This window comes from Talpa europaea, assembly GCF_964194135.1.
Source record: "Talpa europaea genome assembly, chromosome: 1".
NCBI lineage: Eukaryota > Metazoa > Chordata > Mammalia > Eulipotyphla > Talpidae > Talpa > Talpa europaea.
The window spans coordinates 158582364-158608063 of record NC_140073.1 but is presented as its reverse complement, the minus strand read 5'-3'; the positions used below and the strand labels follow the sequence as shown (position 1 = coordinate 158608063).

The 25700-nt window shown below is 70.1% G+C and overlaps 2 protein-coding genes across 2 annotated transcripts; one reads left to right on the top strand and one right to left on the bottom strand.

The window, feature by feature from the left end:
* The first annotated feature begins 85 nt into the window (after positions 1 to 85).
* THAP4 (THAP domain containing 4) lies at positions 86 to 12073 on the top strand. The gene is made up of 6 exons (XM_084254682.1): positions 86 to 177; positions 1057 to 2213; positions 9045 to 9204; positions 9625 to 9734; positions 9853 to 9956; positions 11824 to 12073. Exons 1-6 carry the CDS (start codon positions 101 to 103, stop codon positions 11941 to 11943), a joined length of 1728 nt encoding a protein of 575 aa, XP_084110808.1. The 5' UTR covers positions 86 to 100; the 3' UTR covers positions 11944 to 12073.
* Positions 12074 to 14167: 2094 nt separating this feature from the next.
* Positions 14168 to 19243, bottom strand: BOK (BCL2 family apoptosis regulator BOK; the record flags this gene model as incomplete). Its single annotated transcript, XM_084254711.1, has 4 exons — positions 14168 to 14565; positions 15377 to 15540; positions 17148 to 17276; positions 19021 to 19243. 4 exons carry the CDS (start codon positions 19241 to 19243, stop codon positions 14440 to 14442), a joined length of 642 nt encoding a protein of 213 aa, XP_084110837.1. The 3' UTR covers positions 14168 to 14439.
* Positions 19244 to 25700: the final 6457 nt, after the last annotated feature.

The window sequence follows — 25700 nt, the reverse complement described above, 5'->3', positions numbered from 1 at the left end:
CGCAGCCGTGTCGCCGCGCGCCTCCCCTCGGGGCGGTCCCGCTCGGGGCTCGGCGAGGCGAGGCCGGAGCCCGGCGCGGCGCGGCGACCCGAGGCCCGAGATGGTGATCTGCTGCGCGGCCGCGAACTGCTCCAACCGGCAGGGCAAGGGGGAGAAACGCGCCGTCTCCTTCCACAGGTAACCGCGCCCCGCCGCCGGCCGCGCGGCCCGCCGGCCACGCCCCCGCCGGCCCGGCCCGGCCCGGCCCGGCCCGGCCCGACCCGGCGCGGCCGCGGGGAAACTGAGGCGGCGGCCGGGCCGCGGCTGCGTCAGCGCCGCTGTGTGACCTTGGCCGCGCCGTCTCTGGGCCGGAGCCCGGCGGCGCCCATTGAGCGGCGGCCGCGGGCGGGAGGCCTCCCCGGAGCGGCCGCCGGGACGCCCGCCCCGGGCGCTGGCGGCCCCGCGGCGCCCGGACCTGCTCGGCCCGTCGCCATCCGCGGGCGCGTCGGGGCCCCGGCCGGCCGCCTGACAGCTCCGCGGCGGCCTGGGGCGCTGCCGGCCCGGGAGGGGGACCGGCTCCCCCGGGGGCGCGAGCCGGCCTCGGGAACGGGGCCGGGCCTGCGGCTGGAGCCTCCCGGGGAGTCGAGTCCACCTGGGCCCGGGCGAGGGGCCTCAGGTGGCGGGAGGCCGCGGCGGCGCGGGCGGCCCTCCAGGCTGGCCACGCCCCCGCCCGCGGAGGGCCTGAGGGGTGAGTCCGTCGGTCCTGGGTGCCTCCGCGGCTCCTTGCTGTGCCCCGGGGGAGCGAGCCCGGCCCCTCCTCCGAGGCTGAAGCCCGGGCCGGCCTCTCGAGTCTGGGCTGGCCGGCCCGGTTCCGTCCAGCACCCCGGGAGGGTGGGTCAGCGGGGGCCTCCCTGACGCCCTCTGTGCTGCCCGGGAGCATTGCCCCTGCCACCCTGCCACGAGCGGGAACCCCCCAGGCCGCGAGTTTGCAGAAACACTCGTTTTGGTTTTGCGGTTAACAGTTTTGGGGGGACACTCGGTGATTTCTTTATAATTGCTTTGTATTTGGTCCTGCAGGTTCCCCCTCAAGGACTCGAAGCGTCTGATCCAGTGGCTAAAAGCGGTTCAGAGGGACAACTGGACCCCCACCAAGTACTCCTTTCTCTGCAGCGAGCACTTCACCAAAGACAGCTTCTCCAAAAGGCTGGAGGACCAGCACCGCCTGCTCAAGCCCACGGCCGTGCCCTCCATCTTCCACCTGGCTGAGAAGAAGAGGGGGGCAGGAGGCCATGGGCGCCCCAGGAGAAGGGACAACAGGAAGGCCTCGGGGGCCCCGAGGGGCCGGGTGAGCGAAGCAGATGTGAAGGGAGCTGCGGGGCCGTCGGCGTCGACCTCGACCTCAAGTGAGAGCCTGATGGCCAAGCCAGAGCCCCGCAAGGGGAAGCGAGCCCCCCCAAAGGGGGAGACGGCCCCCAGGGCCTCCCCAGAGGCTGCAGGCCGGGAGCTGGCGCAGCCGCCTGTGGAAGGAGCCTCGGGAGAAGGAGCCGGCCCTGAGCCAGGCGGCCAGGTCGACACAGGCGCGGCTGCTGGTGAGGAGACCGCCCCCGCCCCTGCCGGGGGACTGGTCGACAGAAGTGGCATCTCCATGGATGACTTTAGCCCCCCAGGATCAGGGGCCTGCAAATTCATTGGCTCGCTCCATTCCTACAGTTTCTCCTCCAAGCACACCCGAGAGAGGCCCTCTGTCCCCCGGGAGCCCGTCGACCGAAAAAGGCTGAAGAGAGACGTGGAGCCCGGCTGCAGTGGGATCCGCCCAGGGCCGGACAAGGGCTTGGCTCAGAATCCCCCTAGTCCGTCCCTCACGGCGACGCCGCAGAAGCCCTCCCAGAGCCCCTCGGCCCCCCCCACCGATGTCACCCCGAAGCCGGCCTCAGAAGCCGTGCAGAGCGAGCACAGCGACGCCAGCCCCATGTCCATCAACGAGGTCATCCTGTCGGCGTCGGGGGCCTGCAGGCTCATCGACTCCCTGCACTCCTACTGCTTCTCCTCCCGGCAGAACAAGAGCCAGGTGTGCTGCCTGCGGGAGCAGGTGGAGAAGAAGAACGGCGAGCTCAAGAGCCTGCGCCAGCGGGTCAGCCGCTCCGACAGCCAGGTGCGCCGGCTGCAGGAGAAGCTGGACGCGCTGCGGCGGGTGAGCGAGCCCTTCCTGAGCGGCCTGCTGCCCCCCGGCCGAGGTCAGTACCCCAGATTGTGCCTGCGGCCGGTGCCTGGGCACGTCCCTCAGCGACCACTCCTTGCAGGCTGGGGCGGCCTCCGAGAGCAGCCGTCCTGGCTGGCAGGGAGCCGGCGCCGGGCGGGGCGGGGTGGGGGTGGGCGCTGCAGCGACTGGTGAGAAGAGGGTGCCGGGAGCTGGCACGGTGGAGCTGTGGGGCGCGGGCACCCGGCTGTGGGCCCACTGCGCGGGGCGCGCCAGCTGCCGCGGCCCTGGCAGGTTAGGCCCTAAGGCACCCAGGAGAGACTCAGGTGCGTCAGGCCCGGGGTAGTTCCGTGCCCGCCGCCTTCCTTGCTGCTGAGGCACCACAAACGTTAGCGACAACTCCTTCGTAGCGTGAGACGCCTGCTCAAGTAGGCGGCATCCGCTTTGGGAACTAAGACCACAGAAACGTAAGGAGAGACGCGTGGAGAACGCCGACTCGCGTCTGCAGCTGCCGGCCCATACCCTGCCATTGGGCCGCAGCTTGCGCTGGCACAGGCCGCTGTGTCTCGCCCGTCGGGGCTTTCTGCTTTGCTTCCGTGTCGTCCAGGGCCATGGGGGACTTGGGCAGGAGAGGTACCGGTGGCCAGCTGCGCGGGACTCGCCCACCCCAGCGGCCCCTCTCGCACCCACCCCTGAGAGCTGTCAGGCTGGTGCGGGGTCCCAGCCCCCGCTCACGGCAGCCAATGCCTCCTGCCTTCCTGCTCCTCTGGTCAGACTCGGCGCCCAGCCCCACACCTGCAGCTCCGCTGAGGAGTGTCCGCACCTCCTGCGTTGTCCCAAGGCCGCCTTTCAGCTGCCGCCTCTGCAGCCGCCCGCCAAGGGGCTGACAGCTCCCGCCGGGGGCACGCTGGGCCCACCCCGACCTCTTGGCGGTCGTGGTCTGTGGGCAAGTCTGTGGGGCAGGAGCTGTGGCCAGGCCAGCTCAGGGGAGCTGTGGGCACTGGGCTCCTCCCTCGAGTGACCCCCCGCAGCGGAGCTTTCCTGGGCGCAGCTCGGACGCAAGGCCCGAGAGGTCTTCCTTTCCTGTGGCCCTGCGGCCAGTCTGTTTGGGCCACGTTAGATGGAGGGTCCTCTCGTGGGCACAGAAGGCTCTTCTGTTCCATTTGAAGTCTTCTCTGTCGCTGTCCTTTAAGCCACCTTCCGGCATGCCTGACTTTGTGGCCGTGTCTTAGCCAGCTCGAGGCCTCGGTCCTCGCGGAGCCGCATGGCTGGTGCACAGCGGGTCTGCGGCAGAGCCTGGGCCGGCGCTCTGTCTCGCACCCTGCTTGCTTGCTTCCTGCTGTCCCGGCGTCGTTCTGCTTTTAAAGACAACCTTGGAGTCTGTCCACGTGCGCCCACCCAGCCCGCTCCCCTGGGCGCCGCAGCACACGAAGGGCTGTTCCCTCGGGAACTTTGTTTTGCTTTTAAGATTTATTTTATTTATACAAGAACCGAGGTACAAGCCAGATGCTCAGGAGGGCCCCGACTTTGTTTTTTTTTTTTAGGTTGTGTTTTATTTACTTATTTATGCTATAAGAGATGGGTGCAGGCCAGAGGTGGGGGGGTAAGAGGACTCCCCAGACACAGCGGGCAGAACAGGCAGATCCACTGAAACCCACTGCTGAGGGGAGCGGCGGGCAGACAGGAGAGCCTGCTGTGCCCTGCGGGTAGCTCCCTGGCCGGGGATGGACTCAGGCCGCAGTGGCTGGGAATAGCTTGATAGCACTGAGACTTGAACCCCTGCGCCACAGGGAGGCCTGCGGACTTTATTCATCCTTATTTACGGAATTCAAGTTTTTCCTCCTTTTTGAAAACATGTAGTGGCTTTTCTGGAATTCACGCGGCAGTAAGTTTTGAGAGGGAGTGAGTTTGAGGGGCTCCTCAGGTGCTGGTGGTGGAGCCAGCACCCAGCCCTGGAAGCAGGTGCGTGTGTCCGGGGTGCTTTTGGCCACAGCTGCGGTGAGTCGCCTGGAAGCCGGGGGCTGGGGGAGCCCTGGGAGAGAGTCTGAGAAGAGGGTGCAGGGCGCCAGTCGCAGAAGCCAGGAGGGAAATGCAGGAAGTGGGTGCTCACTGCGAGGGGTTCATCTGTGATCAGAAGGAGAAAAGGCAGCTGGACCCGGCCGCATGGGGTCACTGGTGCCCACAGGCTCCTTGGGTGGTGGCCAGCAAGCTCTGGGCAGGCCTGGGCAGAGGAGGGGCCCAGCTGCAAGACAGGTGAGGGGCACGGGCCCCAGGGCAAGGGAGAGCTTTGCTTGTGAGGTGGAGACTGCGGGCTGGGGGCCGGGCGGGGAGGAGGGCCCGCGCAAGGGGCAGGCCGGGCCCTGGCTGCTGTGGCCCACAGAGGAGTGAGGGCTCAGAGGTCCTGGGGAGTGGAAGGGGAGGCAGAGGGCCCCCCCCCCCCCCCCCCGCTTGCTGTCTCCCCCACGCCTTCCTCGGGTACCCCCGAGGCCCCGCTCTAGGGCAGGCTTCTGCCGCTCAGGAGCAAGGCCATGTAGGGCCGTGCAGCGTCCCCTGGGGGCCCTTTGCTTTCCGAGGGGCCTTGGGGCTTTGTGGCTCCATCTCACTTGCTCATGACAAAAATTGAGCCTCCTGGCCGGTCTGGACCCATCCCTGCTGGGAAAGTCACTCGCCCACCTGTCCCCAGGGCGCCTCCCTCCCCCAAGGGCTGAGCCTTCTGTCCTCCACCCTCCACCTGCTGCTCAGTGTCCTGGGCGCTGGGGCGTGGCCAGCACTCCCTCTCGCCCGTCTGGGGCTCCAGTTTCCTTCCTTCCCGCCCAGCGCAGGAGCTGCCTCCCGTGGCCCTGCCCGGTCTGCCCTTTCGCTTGCTTCTTTTTTATATTTTTAAAGGTTTATTTATGCTACAAAAAGTGGGGTGCAGGCCAGAGGTGGGGGGTGAGAGGATTCCCCAGAGACAGAGCGGGGAGCAGAACAGGCGGATCCCCTGAAATCCCCTGCTGAGGGGAGCAGCGGGAGACAGGAGAGGGCTGCTGCACCTGTGGGTCGCTCCCTGACCACCCGGGGACGGACTCAGGCCACAGTGGTGACAGCCTGAGAGCCCAAGGAGGCCCGTTCTTCTTTTCCTGCCTTCTTGGTTTTAGTGGAGCCCTTTATTCAACTTCCTTTTCTCTCCTTCCTCGTCAAATGCGCGCTTCTTATTAGACCATCAGAGTGGGGGGCTCTGTCTGTCCCTTGCGTGCTCCCTGAAAGCAGCAGTGGGGTCGCTGGCCCGCACGCCCGGCTTCCTCCCTGGAGCCTTTCTGGCCGGCACTCCTGTCAGCAGAGCCCCCACTTCTGTCTGAACGGTTCTTACTTCCTGACTGTTGGGGGTCATTTCACTGGACAAGAAATGCTCTTCCCTGTCTTGCTTGTCCTCTGGCCAGAACCCCGTCGTCATCGTTGCCCCTCCTGTCCTGGTCCCCGGTTTTGGATTCCAACGTCATGATATTGTCGCAGGGCAGGGTGAGGGCACCCCAGAGCCCCCTGCCCTGCCGCTTTCAATAGGTCCTGCCCCCGCCGCGTCAGCCCTTCAGCACCAAAGACCTTTAACACGACGCGTGGGCAGCAGCGAGACGCCGTGGTTTCCAGATCCAGCCTCCGCAGTCGCCCTTCCCCTCGTGGGTAAATGTCCCGGCAAACGGGGGTGGCCCGAAGCAGGGCCTCTGGGGCCCGGGGGCCTGCCCCGGAGGGGCCGTAGGAAAGGGTAGAAGCCAGGCAGCTCCCGGAGGAAAAGACCCAAGGCGAGGTCGGCGCTGCCCCAGTCGGCCTCCCTGCGGGGCTCCCCTCGTCTGCTCCAGCCTGTCCAGGACCCAGAAGCCCCGCGGCGTCTTCCCGGTCTCTGCTCCCTCCTCCAGGCTCCTCCCTCTCCCACCCTCCCTCCTCCCTGTCTCCAGCTCCTCCTCCCTGTTCACTCCGCCCTCCCTTGGATGGCGCAGTGAGCCCAGCGCCTCCCCTTTTCCCGGGGTCCCCCTGTTAAGTTAGGTGAAGACCCAGCGCTTTGTCCCGCCGGGTGTTCTCCGAGCGCCCCCCTCGCCCACCGTGCCTGACCCGCTGGTTTCCTGCTCCCGCTTCTCTTCGCATCTCCCCTGGAGGTGCCTGCTAAAGCGCCCGCAGCACCGGGTCTGTCCCCTCGAGACTGTCTGCAGCCCTGCAGTGCCCAGCCAGGAGCGAGCCCGGGCCTTCGCCACGGGGCCGTGGTTCCCCTTCATGCCCGAGCCCCAGCGCCACCGCCAACTCGTGCAAGGGCGCGTGAGGTGTCAGGTGACAGGAACCAGTTGGGGCCTCCAACCTGAGGGTCGGGTTGATGCTGGCGGCTCCAGTCCAGGGGTGCGCCCCCCTGCCCCGGCACCCTCCCGGGGCCGTCTGGGCCTGGGGTCCAGGGTGAAGTCTCAGCCTGCTAGTGGCCTAGGGCTTGGGCTGTGTCCCCTCCTGTGAGGCCAGGCTGGAGGGCCTGGGCCGGGTTCGGGGGTGCCTCCCCCATGCCCTGCGCTGCCGAGACAGGTGTTCTTGGCTCTTTGTGGAGCTCCTGGTGTGCAGCCCCGGAGGTGAGACCAGCAGGTGGGGCCCCCTTTGACTGCAGCCCCAGAAACACCCTCATGGCGTCTGCGCGGCTGCCCCATTCCTGCCAGGTTGCCCGAGCCCCGCTGGTCACCGTGTCCGGGGGCACCCAGCTGGCCCGGTCCTGGGTGAGCACCCCTTGGGCTCACAGCAGCCTCAGGGCCCGGGGTGCCCTCCCTCTCTAACGGGGAGCGTCCCCAACTTCAAGCTCATTCAGTGTTTTCCTGCTGAAAGGCCGGGTCAGACCCCCGTCACCTCCGAGACGGGCCAGAAGCCCCTGCCCTTCGCCCCTCGGTGCGGCTGTCCTGAGCCCCGGGCTGGCCTCCGGGCCCCCGCGTTCCCTCAGCGCCCGCCCCCCGGGCCACATGGCCAGGGCCTGGCTGCCGCTTTGAAAGAGCAGCTTCCCGGTGGGAAGGGGGCCCCTGCCAGCACAGGAGCGCCCCCCCCACTGGGGTGGGCACCCTGGGAGGGGTTCCAGGAAGGGGTGGTCCCCAGTCTCACGAGGGTGCTCCTCCCTTCCTGTTATCGGCACATGGGCCTGAAGACCGAGACGGGGTCTAGAGCGACCGTGCCGGGAGGAAACAGCCTTTGTCCTGTGCCGCTGCCCCAAGCTGGCTCTGCGCCCGCCACACCCCGCTGGGGCTCCAGGCAGGACCTGCCCCCTCCTGGGAAGCCTGGGGACTCGGGCCAGGGTGCGGCGCCTCGCCCCGCCTCCTGCCAGCTGGGCCAGGTGCCGACTTCCGTGGGGCAGAGACCAGCCTGAGGCGCCTGGACGCCGAGCCCCTCGCAGCTCGGAGCCTCGGGGATGGGTAAGCCTGGCTGTCGGGGCCGGAAAGTGACCACTGGGATTTCTTGGAGGAAATTTTAACATTTTGTGTGGGCATTTTGGCGAGACCTTCACAAAAGAAAGTGAGGTCAGGAGGGAAGCCGGACGGCTGGCCCGCGGGAGGCGGCAGTGGCTATTGACTTGGGACTTTGTTTTCTGTTGTTTGTGGGTTTTTTTTTTTTAAGGTTTTTTAAATTTATGCACACAAGAGCTAGGGCACCGGCCAGAGGCGCGAGGCGGGGGGGTAAGAGGACTCCCCAGAGACAGAGCAGAGAACAGAACAGGCGGATCTACTGAAACACACTGCTGAGGGGAGCAGCGGGGAGGCAGGAGGGGTCTGCTGCGCCATGGGGGTTGCTCCCTGGCCGGCCGGGGATGGAACTCGTGCTGCAGAGGCTGCGGATGCTTCATAGTGCGGCGCTCAACCCCTTGCGCCACCAGGGAGGCCCGACTGGGACCTTGTTTTGCTTGTATTTCCCCAGTGAAGTGTGGTCCAGGCAGCCAGGCCATGCGCCTGGGGCCAGCGTGGGGGGTCTGGACACACCTGCAGGCCCACCTGGCCATAGTGTTGGGGGGAGCACCTCCCCCTACCCTCCAGGCTGCAGGGGGCGGGCCTGAGCCCAGACTAGTGGCCACCGCCCTGGCTGGGGAGCACCAGGGCCCTCGCTCCTAGAGGGTGGGGGGCCCGCTGCTATCCTCACTGCAGCTTCCTCCCCCGCCCTCGCTGACTCGGGGCACTCCCAGGGCAGCCTTGCCCCAGGAGGGCAGAGAGGGAAGGGCGCTGTGGTCTCTGGGTGAGAGGGGCCCACCAGGGCAATAGGACCCCTGGGGGACAGGCCAGGGACCCAGCACCCACGCGGGAGAGGCCGGTGGCGCCTGGGGTCGGTGCCCTCGGAGCTCACCAGCTCACCCACAGAGGCTACAGGCCGGCGCTGGAGTGTGGGGCTGCTGGGGCCCCAGCTCTGCCTTCCTTTGGGGGTTCCGTCTTCGGGAGCCACCTCAGGAAAGCCTGGCTTAGGCGCCAGTGGGCCGCGTAGGTGTAGGTCCTGCCAGGGGCAGGCAGCCATGGGGCCTGAAGTGGGAGGACCGGCTCTTCCGCACAGGGTGGAGGCGGCAGGGGCCGCGCCTTCCCAGTTCCAGGATCCCAGAGGGCAGTGCCCGGGGAGGGACCTTGACCACCGCAGAGGGCACCCTGGAATATAGCCGGACGGCCCCTGCAGTGCGAGTCCTGTCACCGACACTAGGTGGCGCCCACGCCCATGGTTGCCTTGGTGGCTGCAGGCCCCGCCCATCAGCCCCACCCGCAGCTCCAGGCCTGGCCCTGCTCTGCCCGCCACCAGCTGCGCCCACACCTGGACGGCCGGCACATGGGGCTCCCGCAGCTGCTGGTCCCCTTGCCGGGGACCAGCACGTCAGGGGGCAGACGCTGACTCTCCCCTGTGCCCACAGAGCCCCCCAAGATGAGCCCAGTGGTGGAGCCGCTGTCCTGGATGCTGGGCACCTGGCTGTCGGACCCGCCGGGCGCCGGCACCTTCCCCACGCTGCAGCCCTTCCGCTACCTGGAGGAGGCGCACATCTCGCACGTGGGCCAGCCCATGCTGAACTTCTCGTGAGTCCCACCCAGTCCCGCCCTTCAGGGTGTCAGGACGAGGTGTCACCCCGGTGCTCCCAAAGATGAGGGGCGAGGCTTCCCAGTGGGCGCACCTCCAGCAGAGCAAGGCCTGAAGGCCCCCAGCTGCACAGTCCCCTCACACGTACCTTCACCCCCCACGACAGCCCCCCACACACGGCAGCGAGACAGGTGTGCTGGGGACCGGGGGCGGGCCAGGAATACTTTTATTTTTAGTTATAGAAGACACATGTTAAGAGTTTAACCAATGAATAAACGCCTAAAGAGTTGAGCTCCGTCCCTGCTGCTTTTGGGGGGAGGGGTTCTGCCAGCACTCACGCCCCAGATGGTCCTGCGGGGGGTGGGGGGCAGCGAGCGAGGGCCGGTGGCCGCCTGGGCCCAGCTCCTGTCCGCCCGCAGGTTCAACGCTTTCCACCCTGACACCCGCACGCCCCTGCACCGCGAGTGCGGCTTCATCCGGCCCGAGCCCGATACCAACAGGGTGGCCTTTGTCAGCGCCCAGAACACAGGTACGCACCCCGGCCGTGGGGCAGGGCACCTGCCAGGCCCCTGCCACAGGACCCTGGGGGCGGGGCGGGCGGGCACCGGGCGCGGTGGGCGCAGGCCATGTGTGACCCCCACCTGCAGGCATCGTGGAGGTGGAGGAAGGCGAGGTGAACGGGCAGGAGCTGAGCGTGGTGTCCCACTCCGTGGCCAGGATCTCCTTTGCCAAGGAGCCCCATGTGGAGCAGGTGAGCTGTCCCCGCGCCGCCCACCCACCAGTGTCCTTCCCGAGCCCGAGCCGGGGCCGCGTGCAGCGCCTGGCCCAGCCGCTTGGTGGTGGGTGTTGCCCTGCTCACAAGGTCACACCCACTGGTGGGGCCCCTCCACGCACCCCCCACCCCCGCGCCCACCCTGCCCTTCCCCGCCAGGAGTGGGTCCAGATGGGGCCCTCCAGCGCTGGCCGCGAGCGGGCGGGTGTCCTGCCGAGGCCATCCCGCCCGCCCTGTGCACCCGTGTCCTGTCACCGCTTCCCCTCAGCACTGGGCGCTGGCCCCAGGCGGCTGTGTTCCACCTGGACGTGGGGGAGCTTGTTGCCCCTCTGCCTGCTGGAGTCTCGAGTCACCCCTCACGGCTGGACCCTTCTGGGGTGCGGCCGCAGAGGGGTGTCGTCGCGGGGTCCCGGGGAGGCCCCCCGGGAGGCTTCCTCTGCACCTTCGCATTTCCGTCTGCCGCGGGCACCGCCTCGGGGTCCTGTTCTGGGGTCTCTTTCTTGCGGGAGCTGGCCTGGGGCTCCCTGCTTGGATCTGGTGGTGGGGCTGGAGGCGGCGTGGCGGGGTGGGGTCAGGAGGCTCCAGGCGAGGGGCCTCCCTGTGGCCGGCCGGGCTCCTGGACCAGCTCTTGAAAGATCCGGGTCCTCTCCGCAGGTGCGCCCGGCTCTGGCCCTCCGTGGGCGGCACGTGGCCTGCAGGGCATCCCACCGGCCCGGTGCTCGTGGGAGCCCAGGTCCCTTCGGGCTCTTGCACCTCCTTTGCTGTCTTCAGCAGAGTTTTCCTGCCTCACTGGCTGGTCGCCGGCCCCGGCCGGGTGGGCTCCCGGGCAGCTGCTCCTTTGGGACATGCAGTGAGGGGAGTTGCCTGGTGCTGCCAACCTGCCCTGTGCCTGGGCCACGCTGCGGGTCAGTGGGGGTCAGTGGGGCGGGGCCCCCACGGGTCAGCAGGTTGTGTCATCGCAGGCAGGGCTCGCAGGCCATGTGGGTCCTCCTGTCCACTCAGCCAGGGTTGGTGCCCCTGGCGTCCTGTCACGTGGTGCACTCTGCTGGCTTCAGGGGCCACTGTTGTTGGCCCGTCGCCTCCCACTGGGTCTCGTCTGCTGGCTCCATTCTTAGGGTCTTAACTTCTATTTTGTTGGGAAATTTCCATTTTCTTCTCTTTCAATGAAATCTGATGCTCTGCTGACGGCAGGGTTGGCCGCGCCCCGCAGTGTGTCCCCCCTCAACTGCCCCTCTGGTCTTCTCTGGCTGTAGGTGCTTCCCTCGGTGGCCTGTTGCCCCTGGATAGGTAGGGCTGTGCCCTGGGGCTGTCTGGAGACTGGACTCCCGGGCCCTCCGGGCTCACCTTCCCTCCAGGGCGGCCCCCCGGCCTCAGGGCTGGCCCCAAACTGTAGCCGCCTTGACTCCCATCCCCAGAGCCTTGTCCTCATGGCCTTGCTGCTCCTCTGAAGTCTTTAAATAGAGCATTTGAAGGTGTCCTTTCCAGGCCCTCCGTGCCAGAGGCGGCCGGGGCACGGCAGGGCTCCCCGCACAGCGCCAGCCCTCGGAGCCCGTCCCAGACCTTCCAGGCGGGTCTCCTCACGGCGCCCAGGCCCAGGTCTGTGCACTGGGAGCAGCTACGGCCAGGGCTCTGCCGAGGCCTTGGAGCCATGGTTTAGGGTGTGGCGTGCGAGGGCCACAGGAGCGCGGGTTGGCTTGTCCGAACGGCCCCGGCAGAAGGCCTCGGCGCCTGAAGCCAGCACAGACCAGCCCTGGCCGAGGGGCTGCGCCGGCTGCCGGGTCCCGGGGTGTTTGCTGAATCTTTGGAAGATCAACCGAGTTGTTTTGTGTTTTTTGGTTCTGCCCAGATTACCCGAAAATTCAGGCTGAATTCTGAAGGCAAACTTGAACAGACCGTCTCCATGGCAACCACTACCCAGCCCATGACTCAGCATCTTCACATCACCTACAGGAAGGTGGCCCTGTGACCAGGCGGGCCTGGCCTCCGTGGGGTCCGGCCAGTGTGGGTGCACGCGGGCCTCGGGGGGCCCCAGTGTCGCCACGTGACCCTGTCACGGCGTAGAAAAACCAAATAAAAGGTCTTTATTTTTACCCTGAGCATTTTGAATATTCCCCTGTACAGCTGGTGCCGTGGGGCCCGTGGCCTCGCCGTGCCGCGCTGCCGGGAAGGCCGCTCTCCCACGCGTCTGCCGTCCAAACCTCCCGCCAGCCAGGCCCAGCGGCCGCGGGCCTGGGACGTGCTCCTCAGAGGCCCGTGGCCCCCTTGGCATCCGACGGTGCAAGCTTCCATGGCACTCACGCCTCTGCTTGTCCGTCAGGCGAGTGCACATGACGCCCTCGGCCTCCCACCGCACCTCCGCTCACCCCCACCCCCAGCACCCCGCCCAGCAGCTGTCTCGCCTCTTCACTGGGGGGTTTTAAGCAAATTCTAGTTCTCTCACCCTATTTACTTCGGGGTAACTGGAAGCCACGCAAGGAGGCACCAGGAGAGGGCGCAGTGGCCAGAGCCAGCCCCAGCCCCCAGGTTCCATGGGGGACGGGTACCCGCAGCCCCCAGTGCTCTGGCCACCTGGAGGCCCCTCGTGGGCCCGCTCCTGACAGCCATGGGCCTCTGTGTCCAGGAGCTGCATCCCTCAGACAGGACAATGACCGGCCAACAGACCGCTTGCACCTACAGCACCTGCCAGGGAGAGCGAGGCACTGACCACGCCTACCCAGGAGATGGTATTGCCCGTCAGTGGTGGATCCACACAAGCCCCCCTCGTGAGTGAAGTGCCGGTGGCTTTTTGTTTGAGGTCAGCGCGTTCTCGGGGGTCAGCCAGACCCCAGGGCTCTGTCCTGTGCCCTCCAGAAGGCGGGGCCAGAGCCGAGACCCCGCGCCCTCTGGGCTGCCATTCACCGAGTTCCTGTGGGCCTCGCGTCTGGCCTGGTGGCGGGACCTCCAGTCTGTGGGAGACACGTTTCCTGAGGCTGCCCCAGGGCTGGTGTCTGCCCATACACCGGACAGGTGGCCCCACTGGCCCCAGAGCCCGTGCCAGCCCCGGCAGAAGCGAGCCTGTCGTCACCGAGTGCCCAGTGCCCCTGGCCGGGTCTCGCGCGGGACAGGCATGTTTTAAGAGAAACCAAGCTCCCACCGGCACCATTTGCAGCTCATGTTTCAGGCCGATACGTGACCATTTGAATCCTCTGATTTTACCCCTGTAAGCACAAACTGGGCACTTCACATTGGCACCATCTGCTCCGCCCCAGGACACGCATATTTCACAGAAAAGATGCTGTTCTGGATGGATCTGGGCACCCCTGCCAGTCAGCGCAGGCCGTCCCCACCGGCGGGCGTCCCCAGGGCCAGGCCCTGGCCGGCACACGTCCTCCCGGCCTCGCTCGAGAGCCGCAGCGTGGGCTCTGCTGGTGCATGACCACCAGCTCCCGCGGGAGACCCTGGGCCGAGCCTCTGGGCCCCGCAGCCTCTTGCCAACCTGGGGGCATGGGGGCTATGCTGCCCTCTGTGAAGGGGCTTCAGGGGCCAGGCCGAGGCCCCGTTTGGAGGCTACACGGGGTCTGTGGTGACGCCAGGTCTGGGGCTGTCTGTGGAGGCGAGTTACTGCCCAGAAAGAGCACACCAAGGCTCCTCTCCCCCAGCAAGAAGCTCACATCCAGGCTTCCGGTGCCTTGTAGCCAACCATGCAGCAGCGGAGAGGCGGGCTCGGGCCCCAAAGCCGTGAGGCCACAGGGCCGTGGCCGCAGCTGCTGTGTCTGAACGGCGGGGGTTTCTCGGGCTTCTTGCACCTCTTATCCTGCAGACGTGGGGTGCAATGGCCCCGGGGCGGCGGGCCGAGCTGCTGGGCAGCCCCTGGGCTCAGCAGGCAGAAGGGCCTAGGCTTCAGAAAGGGAACCCCAGGTGGAATGGCCAGCGGCAGCCAAGAAGGGCCTGCCTGGGGCCCCGGCCTGAGTGAGACGCGGTGGGCCTTGGGGCCAGGAGGAGCCCGCAGGGGACAGGCCGTGGACGGGCAGCAGGCTCTGCTTCTGGGGGACGCGTGTAGGCTGCTGTCCTGGCACCTGGGCCCAGCGGAGCGCAGCTGGCGCTGGGCTCTCCCGCCCCCGGGCCCCAAGGAAGGACGTGGAAGCAGACAGGTGGCCCCGCCAACAGCACTTTATTGGAAGTGAGCACACCCCTCCACCCACACCCCGGAGTCTCAGCAGGCGCCTGCCCCTCTCTAACCGCAGGGCCAGCCGGGCCGCTGCCCAGGAGTGGACCCAGCAAGCGGCCTGGGGCTTCGTGCTGCCCTCACAGGGTCTCAGGCCCCTCACAGTGGGAGCAGGCACGGGCGAGCAGCCCCAGCCCCACAAAGGCTCTCGGCCCCAGAGGGGGTCAGGCGAGGGGATGGCGGGAGTCTGCCCCGCCCTCGCCCTGCAGAGGCCTCCTGGGTGGGGGCTGGGCTGTGGCCGCTGCTGGAGCCCGAGGCTCATCTTTCTGGCAACAGCACGAAGAAGGCGGCCTTCAGGAAGCGGCCAAAGCTGCAGAGGGCGGCCACCAGCCAATGGGAGCGGAAGCCAGGGTCAGTGCTGACCACACACTTGAGGACATCCGTCTGGGAGAGAAGAAGCTTGGTCAGTCAAGCTGAGAGCCCCGTGCCCACACCAGAATGCCAGGCGCTGAGGGTCAGCCTGGCCCGATGGCCCCGTGGGGCCTGAGCTGGAGGGCCGGGCAGCCCGGCAGGGAGAAGCTGCTGTGGCCCCTGTGCTAGCTCCCAGCCCAGGGACACCCGCGGCGCCAGGAGAGCACCTCCCCCGAGACCCGCGAGGACAGGGGCCAAGGAGCCTTGTGGGAGCAACGGCCACTCTCCGTCTCCTCGCCCTCCCTGCTAAGACAGGAGTCTTTCCTCGCAGCCTGGCCTCGGCCAGCGCCTCCCAGGCCACCCCGGCCAGCCTCCAGAGCGGGAGGCACCGAGGCCTCTGGTGTCCGGAGGGGCGCCGGCCCCGCCGGCCTGGTCAGGTGAGGCCACGGCAGGGTCCAGGATCAGCCGCCAAGCTCCGCGCCCACCACCCGGTTGGTTGACAGGGCAGAGGTCAGCGCTCCCGTGGGTGGGGCCGACCCCAGCCCGGTGCAGCAGCGCCCAGGGCCGTGCAGGGGGACCGCGATCCGGGCCCCTCGGGTCAGCTCTCCGGACACGCAGGGCTGGGCGGGCAAGCATGCTCGGAGGCGGTGGGTCTCCCTCCCGTGACCCAGAGGCCCCCAGGGTCGCCGCCGGGCAGGGGCGGCAGGCGTGAGGGCTGCAAGTGGGGAGCTGGGGTCGGGAGTGGGGAGCCTCGCCTGGAGCGCACCCTCGCCCCAACCACCGCCCCGCCCCACCCCCCGCCCGCGCTCACCCACCCGCCGCGCCCCACGCCCGCCGGGCTCACCCATCCTCCGCGCCGCCGCAGCCAGGCCGCCAGGCTCTTGCGCACGAACTCCCCGAGGCAGTCGACGAGCGCGTGGACCAGGGCGGGCTGGGCCTGGCGCACGCAGTCCACCGCCAGCCCCGCGGCCACCGCGTACAGCGACACCACCTTCCCCCATGTGATGCCTGCGGAGGGGGCCGCGCAGTCAGCGGGCGCCGGGCCAGCGGCCACCCGGCCGGGCCGTGGGCCCCGAGGTGGGGGCGGCTGCAGAGCGAGGCCCTTCCAGGCGAGCCCGGAGGCAGCCCCCGGCGTGGGGAGGGGTCCCGGGCACAGGGAGGCTCACGACCGCTGGTGCCCAAGAGAAGCCTGCAGCAGAGCCGAGCCCAGGCCGGGTGCCAACTCCCGGGCAGCGGCCCCCACGGCCCACCCCGCCCGGCCTGCGAGGGGCCCAGGGGCCTCTGGCCCCTGGGAGCACCCAGGCTGGGGGAGGCTGCGGAGCGGGAGCCCGGAGGCGCACCCACCACCCAGTCCCCCAGCCCAGAGCACCCGGCCCAACGCCCAACACCCGCTGCGCCTCCACCCGGAGAGGAGGGGGTGGGGCGGGGCTGCCGGGGTGCTGGGGCGGAAACAACCCCCAGTCCAAAGGAAAAGGGAGATTTAGAGCCGCAAGCTGAAGGCGCGCCCCCAGCGCCGGCTCCTGGTCACCCTCTGGCCCACCCGCCCCCGCAGACCCTGCCCCCAGCGCCCAGCACCTTTCTGAGGAGCCCACGGGCCTGAGCCCAACTGGCCAGTCTGGGCAGGGAGCGCTGTCCCCGGCCTGCACGCCCGCTGTGGCCAGGGACCTGCTGCCCACCCTGCCCTGCAGCCTCCCTTCAAAGCTGGCCGGAGACCAGCCCAGAGACAGGGCAGGCGCCGCCGCACTGCAGGGCCCAGGAGCCCGGCAGTACCTGGGATGCAGGCCCCGCCCGGCTCCTCCCAGGCACCCCTGCCACGCCCCCACCTCTCGTCCTGGTCCCTCGGCACCCTGCCCTGCGTTCCCGCTCAGGTGCACACCACAGCTCCTCACGCTGGGCCAGCAGGCAGCAGTACCTCACCCCGCCCATCAGCTGACCAGGCGGCTCCTCCGCTGCCCAGACCACGGTCAGCACCAGTGCTGGCTGCCCCTGAGGGCCCAGGACCAGGTCAGGCCGCAGGATTCTGGAGGCACCTACCCACCCGCCTGGACCCCCCACAGGAGGTCCTGGCTCTGGCAACTTCTGCCCGGGAGGTCGGTGTTAACCCGGGGGTGGCCCTGGAGGGGCACTTCCCGCAGCCAGCCGTCCTGTGTCCTGCGTCCCTGCCACACTGGCGCGACCGAGGGAGGCCCGCGGCATCAGGCCCTCCAGGCTGAGCGGTGCGATGCGCAGGGCCGGGGGCCAAGAGCAGTCTGAGGTCCCGGCCGGGAGCGGCTGCGCCGGCCCAGGCAGCCCTGCCTGGCCCAAGCAGAGGCCACGTGCCCGCCAGGGCAGACTTCAGGCCCCCTCGCCTCACAGCGCAGGGGCCCTGCTCCCACAGCAGACCGCTCCAGAAGGCCCGGCCACGCCTGCCACCTGGCCCCCCGCACCCCCACTCCGCCGGCACCAGCCCCTGAACTGGGCGCCCGCACTCCCCACCCCTAGGGCTGGACTGGTGCCCAGACAGGGGGCACCCTGCGGGGCTCCCTGGGTGGTCCAGTGAGCGGGCCACACGGGGCAGGGTCGCAGCCTGACCCACACGCCTGCGCTGCAGCCGTGGCCGCCGGGTACGGACCTACCTGCAGAGAAGATGTGGGCAGCCACGGCCAGGAAGGCGTCGGTCACCACGGTCTCGGACTGCAGGGACAGGCTCAGCTGGCGCGCCACGTTGCGGTAGACGCCGGGCCGGATCCGCTCCAGCTCGTCCCCTGAGCGGCCACACTGGTCAGCGCCGGCGACAGCCGCCTCGCCCACTGCACATAGCCCCCGCCACCTCTGGCTGAGACCCCACCCCCACCGGACCCCCCACTTCGGTCCCTGGGGACAAGGAGACAGGAGAGGTGCCCTGAGCACTCCCAGACCCACCTCCGAGGCCTCACCCCAAGCCGGCTGGGCCGGTGGGGTGGGAATCCAGGCGTGGCCCTGCTGCCGGGTGACTCACAGCCACACCGCGGGAGGCGCGTGCTGTGGGGCTGGCAGCCAGGGCCTGTGGGGATGGGCTGCAAGGGGGGCCGCCCAGGCGGGCAGCCCCGGAGCTGCCTCAGTGAACCAAGAGGCCGGGCCACTGCCTGGGCGCCCAGCACCTTCTGCCTCCAACACGCTGTGGGGCCAAGCGGATGTGTCTGGACCAGCCACGGTGGACATGCTCCCCACGGGGGAGCGGCGCGGGCCCAGCCCCGGGGACGTGGGAACCGCTCAGCCTGGCCGTGTCTCCAGCCCGACCACTCCTGCAGCCAAAGCCAGCGGAGAAACGCTGGCCGCACGCCTGCCCTGGCTGGTGGGCCATGTGCTGCGGGGCCAGCTGCATCCGTCCAGTGAACCAAGGTCCGCGGCCAGAGCTGAAGGCCAGAGGAGGCAGCAGGTTCCCAGGGCCGCCGGGCTGTTCCCACACACAGACCGGGGGCGGCGGGGGCTGGCCCTGACCGGTCCCTGGGGGGCAGCCGGGGCCTCTTCCTGTTCAGCACTATCTGTGACGCTGGGCATCTGAGCTGGGGGGGGGGGTCCAGGGGCCGGGAGACCACAGCAGACGGCTGGGGGCGGGAGGGGGCAGCTCGCCCTAGAGCAGGGGCTGGGCCAGAGTGGACAGGGCGGCAAGCCGGTTGCCGGAGAGGGGCCTTGAGGGCTGGGCCCTGGCGGGAAGAGGGCAGAAGGGGGTGGAGGGGACCGTGCACCCTGGCCTGATCCGCAGAGCCCAGGGGGCACCCCAGACTTGCTGTCCACCAGGTTCACGGGGCACTAGCTCCCCAGCAGCCCTCCAGGCTGGCCCCGAGGAGTCCCGGCTGCCCCACCCGCCGCAGGCAGGCAGGTCTATGCCAGACACGCCCGACACGGGGCCCCCGGGGTACCCCTCCACCTCAGAAGCTGGCCAGCCCCCCTCCACGCTGCCGGGAGAGCCACCTCCACCCTGCGGCCGCCCTCGCGGCCCATCTCTGCACCCAGGACGTTCCAGGCTGGGTCCCTGGGGTCCGGAGGCCCGGTCTGCTGGGGGACCCGTGTGCGGGGCCGGACTTTGGAGGAGTGGAGCTGGGCTGGCGTGGCCCCAGAAACGCGTGCCCCAGGGCACCCCCACGCCCCGCTCCGGGGTGGGCCCGGAGCCACCCAACCCCGAGGCCGTCTTGATTTGGGGCGCCCGGGGAGGCCTCGGAATGAGGGGCACGGCCGGCGGCCGCGAGGACCCATTTTCCAAAACAAACATCGAAGCGCGCGGCGCGGCCCGGCAGGGTCAGCGGGGAAGCCCGGCCGGCCCGGGCTCTTCCCCGCAGGCGCACGGGGCGGCCCGCGCGGGGGGCGCGCGGGGGCCGGGGTCCCCAGCAAGGGCGCGGGGGGCAGGGTCCGGCGCGCCGGCCCCGCAGAGGGGGAGACGCGCCCGGCGCGGGGGGCGCCGCTCGGGCCCGAGGACCCCCGCCGCCACGCGGGCCGGGCCGGGCCGGGCCGGGCCGGGCCGGCACTCACCCAGGCGCAGCAGCACGGCGCACACCTCGGCCAGGCGGGCCCCGGGCGCGGGCGCGGGGCGCTCGGGCGCGCTCCAGGCGAGGCCGGCGCGCAGCAGCCGCGCGTGCACGAACTCGCGGCCCAGCGCCTTGGCCTGCGCCACCAGCTCCTTGTCCGCGGGCGCGCGCTCGAGGGCGTCCCGGAGCTCCGCGGCCAGCACCGACGAGCGCCGCAGCACCTCCATGGCGCGCCGCGGGACCCGGGCTCAGCCGCGGCCCGCGCCGCGGGGCGGCGTCCGCTCGGGCCGCCCCGCCCCGCCCGCCCCGCCCGCCCCGCCCCGCCCCGCCCCGCCCGGGCGCGCCGCCGGGTCGCGGGGGCCGGGCGGGCGGGAGGAGCAGCCCCGCGGGGAAGCCCGCGCCGCCCCGCCCGGCACCCCCCGCCCCGCCCGCCCCGCCCGCCCCGCCCCGCGGCCCCCGGCGCGGCCTCCGCGGGCGCCGCCGCGCTCACCTCTCCCGCCGCATGGCCGGGCGGGGCGGGCGGGGCGCGCCGGGCGGGGCGGGGAGGGCGGCCCAGCCCCGGCCTCGCCCCCGCGCGAAGCCGGCCCCGCCCGCCGCGGTCCGGCCGTTCAGGCCCGCGGGGCGCGCCCCGCCCGGCGCCGCCCGTCCCCGTCCCCGTCCCCGTCCCCGTCCCGGTTCCCGTCCCCGTCCCCGTCCCGGTTCCCGTCCCCGTCCCCGTCCTCGCCCGGGGCGCGGGGCGCGCGGGCGGCTCCCGCCGGCCAGGCCGAGGCTGGGCTTCGCCTTCTATGGAGCGGCAGCCCCGCCGGCGCCCGGCTTGGGGAGGGGGGGGGGGCTGGGGAGCAGCCTGGGTCCCGCGCCCCGCGCCGCCTGCCTCGGGGGGCTCCTCGCCGCGCCGGCCCGTCTGACACGGCTTTTGTGGTTTGTCTTAAACATTCAGTTATCTCAGTATCTTTTTATAATTTATGCGTTTATAGAGCACCGGGCACCGTCAGGAGCGCGGGCGGGTGAGAGGGTCCCCCAGAGCCAGAGCGGGGAGCAGAGCAGGCAGAGGGACCGAAGGACACTGCTGAGGGGAGCAGCGGGCGGCAGGAGAGGTCCGCGCGCCATGGGGGACCCTCCTCCGGTGGCCGGGGAGCAGCCGGGGATCGAACCGGCGCCGCAGAGGCCGCGGGCAGCTTCGCAACCCAGCGCTCAGCCGCTGCGCCCCTGCGCCCCGGGAGGCCCTGAAAGTTGGGTCTTTAAAGAGATTAATAGATTTGATAACGCCCCGGAAATATATCGAGTGAGGAAAAAAGGAAACGAATTCCAGTATCAGGAGTGGAAAGAGCGCCAGCCCCGACGTGGGGGCCGCCAGGGGAGAGAGAGGGTGACCCGCTTCAGGGCAGGCGTTGGCGCGGACGCGCAGCGATTCGCCAGCGCTGGTGCCGGGAGAGGAGAAAACCTGAGCAGTTCCTGTGCCGATTAAGTCAATTTACTCTGATTTTAAATCTTCCTACAAAGAAAATTCTGGGCTTCATCGGTTTCACTGAGGCGTCCTTTTTTGTTTGTTTGCTTTTAAGGATTTATTTATGCGCACAAGAGCCGGGTGCAGCCAGAGGCGGGGGTGAGAGGCCCCCCCAGAGGCAGAGCGGGGCGCAGAGCCGGCGGACCCCCCGAAAGCCAGGGCTGAGGGGAGCAGGGGACACAGGCGGGGCTGCTGCGCCCGTGGGTCGCTCCCTGGCCGGGGCGGGCCGCGCCGCGGGGGCTGTGGCCGGCCTCGCAGGGCTGCGCTCAGGCCCGGGCCACGGGGAGGCGGCTCTCCGGCCGCTCTTCTGAGCAGTTGGAGAACGTCCGAACCCACAGCACTGCCGGAGGAGCGACCGGGCGGGCGTGTCCCAGCTCCCGCTGCGAGGCCCGGGGGACGCGGCCGGGCGCCAGGGCCCGCGGCAGCCGGGCGCGCCTGTGCCCAGGCCTGGCCCCACCTGGCTCCTGGAGCACGAAGGCCCCGCCGGCCCGGCTGCCGGGCGGAGGGCGAGCGCCCTGCGGAGGGGCCGGCGCCCGCCCGCCCTGGCGTTTCCGAGGCGCCCTCGGGTGCGGCGCTCCCGGCGCCTCACAGGTGGAAACGCGGCGCTCAGAATGGGGGGACCTCAGCGGGGTTCCAGGGCCGGCCGAGCCCGCCGGCCAGCTGTGGGGGACCGGCCGCACCGCAGCGGGGGCAGCCTGGCTGCCCGAGGGACCGCGCCCGCGGCCCCGCAGCCCCCGTTCCTGCCCCACGTCCCGTCCCCAGGGGGCAGCGAGGGCCCAGGGCCCGGGGGCGGCGGCCGCGGGGAAGTCGCGGGCACGGCTGGGCCCGGGGGCGGCGGCGGCGCCGGCCGGGGCGGCGGGCCTGGCTGCACCGGCCTCGCCTGACGCGGGTGCCCCCTTCTTCGGCCCAGCGCGGGGAGTAGAACCGCCCAAGCGCCTTTCACGAGGCGGGCAGCTCCCGGCCCGGCCCGGAGCCCCTTCCGCAGCGGCCTGCGCCGGGCGGTTGCGGGGCCACAGTGCGGGGCGCAGAGGGATCCCCAAGGAGTGACGCCACAGCCGGAAGGCTCCGAGGTGGCCGGGACCCCGCCTGGACCCCGCAGGGCAGCCGCGCCGGGGAGGGCGTCCTCCTCCAGCGCCCCCCGGGCCGCCGGGCCCAGCGCCGCCTCAGGCTCCAGCCGCCCCCGGCGCCGAGCCCCGCCCGGGGCGCCTGCGGGGCGGGGCGCCTGCCAGTGGCTGGGAGCCGGGGCTGGGGGCGGGGCCTGGGGGCGGGGCTCGGCGGAATGGCTGGGGGCGGGGCCTGCGGGGCACCTGCGAATGGCTGGGAGCCGGGGCTGGGGGCGGGGCTCGTGCGGAATGGCTGGGAGCCGGACTGGGGGCGGGCCTGGAGGGGCGGGGCTTGTGCGGAATGGCTGGGGCGGGGCCGGGGCGGGGCGGGGCTTGTGCGAGTGGCTGGGAGCCGGGACTGGGGGCGACGCCGGGAGGGGCGGGGCTTGTGCGAATGGCTGGGAGCCGGGACTGGGGGCGGGGCCTGTGCGGAATGGCTGGGGGCGGGGCCTGGAGGGGCGGGGCTTGTGCGGAATGGCTGGGGGCGGGGCCGGGGCGGGGCTTGTGCGAATGGCTGGGAGCCGGGACTGGGGGCGGGGCCGGGAGGGGCGGGGCTTGTGCGGAATGGCTGGGGGCGGGGCCGGGCCGGGGCGGGGCTTGTGCGAATGGCTGGGAGCCGGACTAGGGGCGGGACGGGGCGGGGCGGGGCGGGGCGGGGCGGGGCGGGGCGGGGCGGGGCGGGGCGGGGCGGGGCGGGGCGGGGCGGGGCTGCCCCTGGCCCTGGGGTGCACTTGGCCACTCGGGCCGGGGCAGGCTGCTCTGTGGCCGCCAGATCTTTCCGTGGGTCCCTTTAACCGTGTGCTTTTAGGAGGACAGGTTTATTCCCGACCCTGCCTTCATGCTCCTGCCCCTTTTCTCTGTGGCTTGGGGGGCCCCTGGTCCTCAGCAATCGCGGCAGAAGGGGCGCCTCTGCGTCCTGGTGCAGATGGCGACAGAAATCCTGCACTCGAGCGGCTCGACAGGAGGGGACCCACCAATGGGAAGGAGGCCAGAAGCTTCCAGAAAGTCGGAGGGCCCAGATCTCTCTGCAGGGGCGCAGGATGGGGCCACTTTGCCCAATGCCAGGAGGGGGTGGACCTGGAGCAGAGGGAGGCGGGGGGCCCTGACCAAAAAATTATAGCACCCTTGAGCCCTGGGGATGTCTCGAGAGTCCCAGAGGCAGAAGCTAAAAATGGGGCCGCGTGCCCGCAGGCGTGTGCCCGGCCAGCACCCAGCCCGCTCCAGGGCCAGCCGCTGCTCTGGGAAGAACAGGCCCGGCAGCACGGCACCCGTGGCCTGCAGCGCTGGTGCCCAGGAGGGTCCCCTCACCTGTCTCTGGGGTTGGGGAGCACGGAGCAGGCTGGGGCCAGCTGCGCCAGAGCCTGGGTGGAGCCACAGTGCTGCGGGGGCAGGAGGTTCTCGCTGGCCCTCCGGAGAGCTCACCGGGCAGAGGCGGGCCAGGGCCCTGGGCTGGGTACTGCTCCCGAGCCGCCTGGAGTTGGGGCAGTGAGCCCGTGGTCACAGGAGATGTCACTTGGGGGACCATAAGGCTCTCCGGGACCAAGGCTGCTCCTGGGCCTGCGCTCACTGCTTATTTTCCGCAGAAGCCCATTCTTCTTGCGGGAGCAGACAGTGGTGTCACGGGGCTGGTCAACGGCCTGAGAGCCAGTTCAGGCAGTGGCTGGGAGTGGACCACGAGCCAGGGCAGGGGCCACCTCCCTGAGGGTCAGCCCCACAAAGGGGCCAGGAGGGTGAACGCCAGTGTCTAGAGTCAGCCTTCCCACCCGTCTCTCCAGAGACGCCCCAGGGCCAGGCAGCACCCCGTGTAGCCCCTCATGCAGTGTGTAGGCAGTCCCTGAGTGCTGAGCAGCGGGTGTCCGGCCCCAGAGTGCCACCTGACCTCCCCGCCAGGGCCCTGGAGCCAGTAACCCGTCCAGGCGGGGAACCCACCCGTTCTCATGGGCCATTCCTTTCCCGTGGCTGGTCCACATTTAGTGGATGTTCTGGGTTTGAATCCTTGTCTTTAAAAACATGGCCGGCTCCCCTAGCTGCGCCCTCCCGCTGCACCTCTGCCCTGTGTGGGGCCTGCGGCTCCAACCACTGGCCCGGGGTCGGCTGTGGCCAGGCTGAGCCCCTGGCCTGGCGTGGCTGCTCAAATCCACTTTTGTCACATTAGAAAAATTGTACTTTTCCTCGGCCAGCTTGGCTGGCAGCTGGTCCAGCACTGCCAGTGAGGTGGGCAATTTTCTGGGGTTTGACCCTCAAGACGAACCTGGCCCCCAGCCACGTGCCCTGGGCCATTGCTTGCCCTGCTGCCCCCTGGGGACCTAGGGCGTGTGCGCTCTGAGGCTCTGCCACCCCCAGGTGGGCGCGCAGCTGCACGCTCTGACCTGGCTGCAGGCTGGGCTTTCAGGGACCCCAGCCCTTTGTGGGGGGGCTCCCCCGCACCTCCACCCCTCAGGAGAGGTGGCCCCTGCTGCCACTCCCTGTGGACACAGGAGTCAGCACACTCCCCCACCCCCGCCCCGGCCACCTTCACGGCCGTGTCCACTGGACCGGTGCAGGGCCTGCGCATGCAGCCAGAAGCCACGTCCGGTTCCAGTTCTCGGCGGGGACCCACACGCAGCCGCGCGCTTCCGCTCAGCCTCCGGTGCCCGTGGTGCTCCCAGATGAAACACCCAGGCCCTGGTCACTGAGCCTGGCCTCGCCCTGCCCACCTGGGCCGCTGGGCAGGAAAGAGTCGCCTGATGGCAGTTCATCAATTCCTAGGAAGAAGCTCACAGCCAGAGCAAATGGGCCAAGGGAGGAGGCGGCATGTCTGCCCATCTCCCCCCTCTGCCTCCCCATGGCCCCACCGCAGACCCGGCCCCTCAGCCACAGGCTCCCAGCTGTGCGCCCGGCCAGCTGCTGCCTCCTCTGGCCTCCTGCTGGCTGCCAAGTGCCAACGGCCAACGCTGCCAGTCCTTTCAAACGCCTCCTCCTCGCTCTGCGGGAGCCCCTCCTGCCCACCACATCCCCCAGGTGCAGCCAGAGGCCACCAGGTTCCCGCCCTGCCCCTCTGCCGTCTGGGCACGCCCCACTGTGTCCACCCCCACGGTCCACCAGGCCCTGTGCCCTGGGCCTGCTCTGGCTAGCGTCCAGCTCTGAGTTTCAGGCAGTGTCTTCTCTCTGAGGACTGTGGCTTAAGGGACTTGCCTGCTGTGTGCCCAGATGCCGGGCTCCAGGCCGGGTAGGGCAGCGGCTCCTCCTGCAGGTAGTGTCCAGTCTGCCCACCGTGGCTGCCCGAGCGCAACCTCCTCTACAGAAGGGCAAGTCCAGACTCCGGGCTGGCAGGAGGCACGGTGTTCTTGTCCTTTCGGCTTCCCTGAGACTTAGGGTGTGGGGGGAGCCCTCCTGCTGGGCTTGGCCCCGCCGCTCGGGCGTGGGGGAGCGGCCTGGCCAGTGCCCCTAGAAGTTGGCCTCGTGGTCTCTTTGCAGCCAGGCCAGCCGCGCTCCCTCTGTGCTGGCGTGTGGGCGACACCCAGCTCCATGTGCCTGTGGCTCGGCTTGCGAGTTCGTAGCTCACCGGGCAGATGTGGAGGGCTCGGCCTCTGGCCCCGGGGGCCCTTCCGCCTGCCCCTCGCGCCTCTTTGCTGTCCCGGGCTGCCCGCCTCTGCCCACTGACGGTTCGGGGCCACGAGTCCGGAGCCAAGGTGTTGGCAGAGCCCCAAGCGCAGAGGCCCCAGGCCTGGCTCCACATCGGCCACCTGCCCTTCCAGCCCACCCCTGCGGTTTGGGGCCGCCCCTGGATGTCGGGCTCTGCCGGGCTGCCCGCCACCTGGTCACGGGCTGCTCCTGGGCCCGGTGTGGACACCAGACACCAGCCTCAGGACTCGCGTGGGGTGACCCCATTGGGCCCCGTCCTCCCGCCAGCCCCTGTGCCTTCGTCCTGGAGCAGCACTCAGCGCTGGACACCCCGGGGCTTCTGAGGGCCAGCCATGTCCTCCATGTGCCGAGGTTTGCTGCGATGAGTCAGGTCAAGACTGGAGCCCCAGAACCTGACAGCCACGCTCCTCTCCAATTCTGGGGACCCCCGCGGGCACGCACGTGGCTGAGAGT

What these genes read in the sequence shown, in the direction of transcription:
- THAP4 (XM_084254682.1), top strand. Translation starts at nt 101, where the DNA reads ATGGTGATCTGCTGCGCGGCCGCGAACTGCTCCAACCGGCAGGGCAAG. An exon ending in CAGCCCATGCTGAACTTCTC is followed by an intron (nt 9,205 to 9,624) that starts GTGAGTCCCACC and finishes GTCCGCCCGCAG; the next exon opens with GTTCAACGCTTTCCACCCTG. An exon ending in TGTCAGCGCCCAGAACACAG is followed by an intron (nt 9,735 to 9,852) that starts GTACGCACCCCG and finishes CCCCACCTGCAG; the next exon opens with GCATCGTGGAGGTGGAGGAA.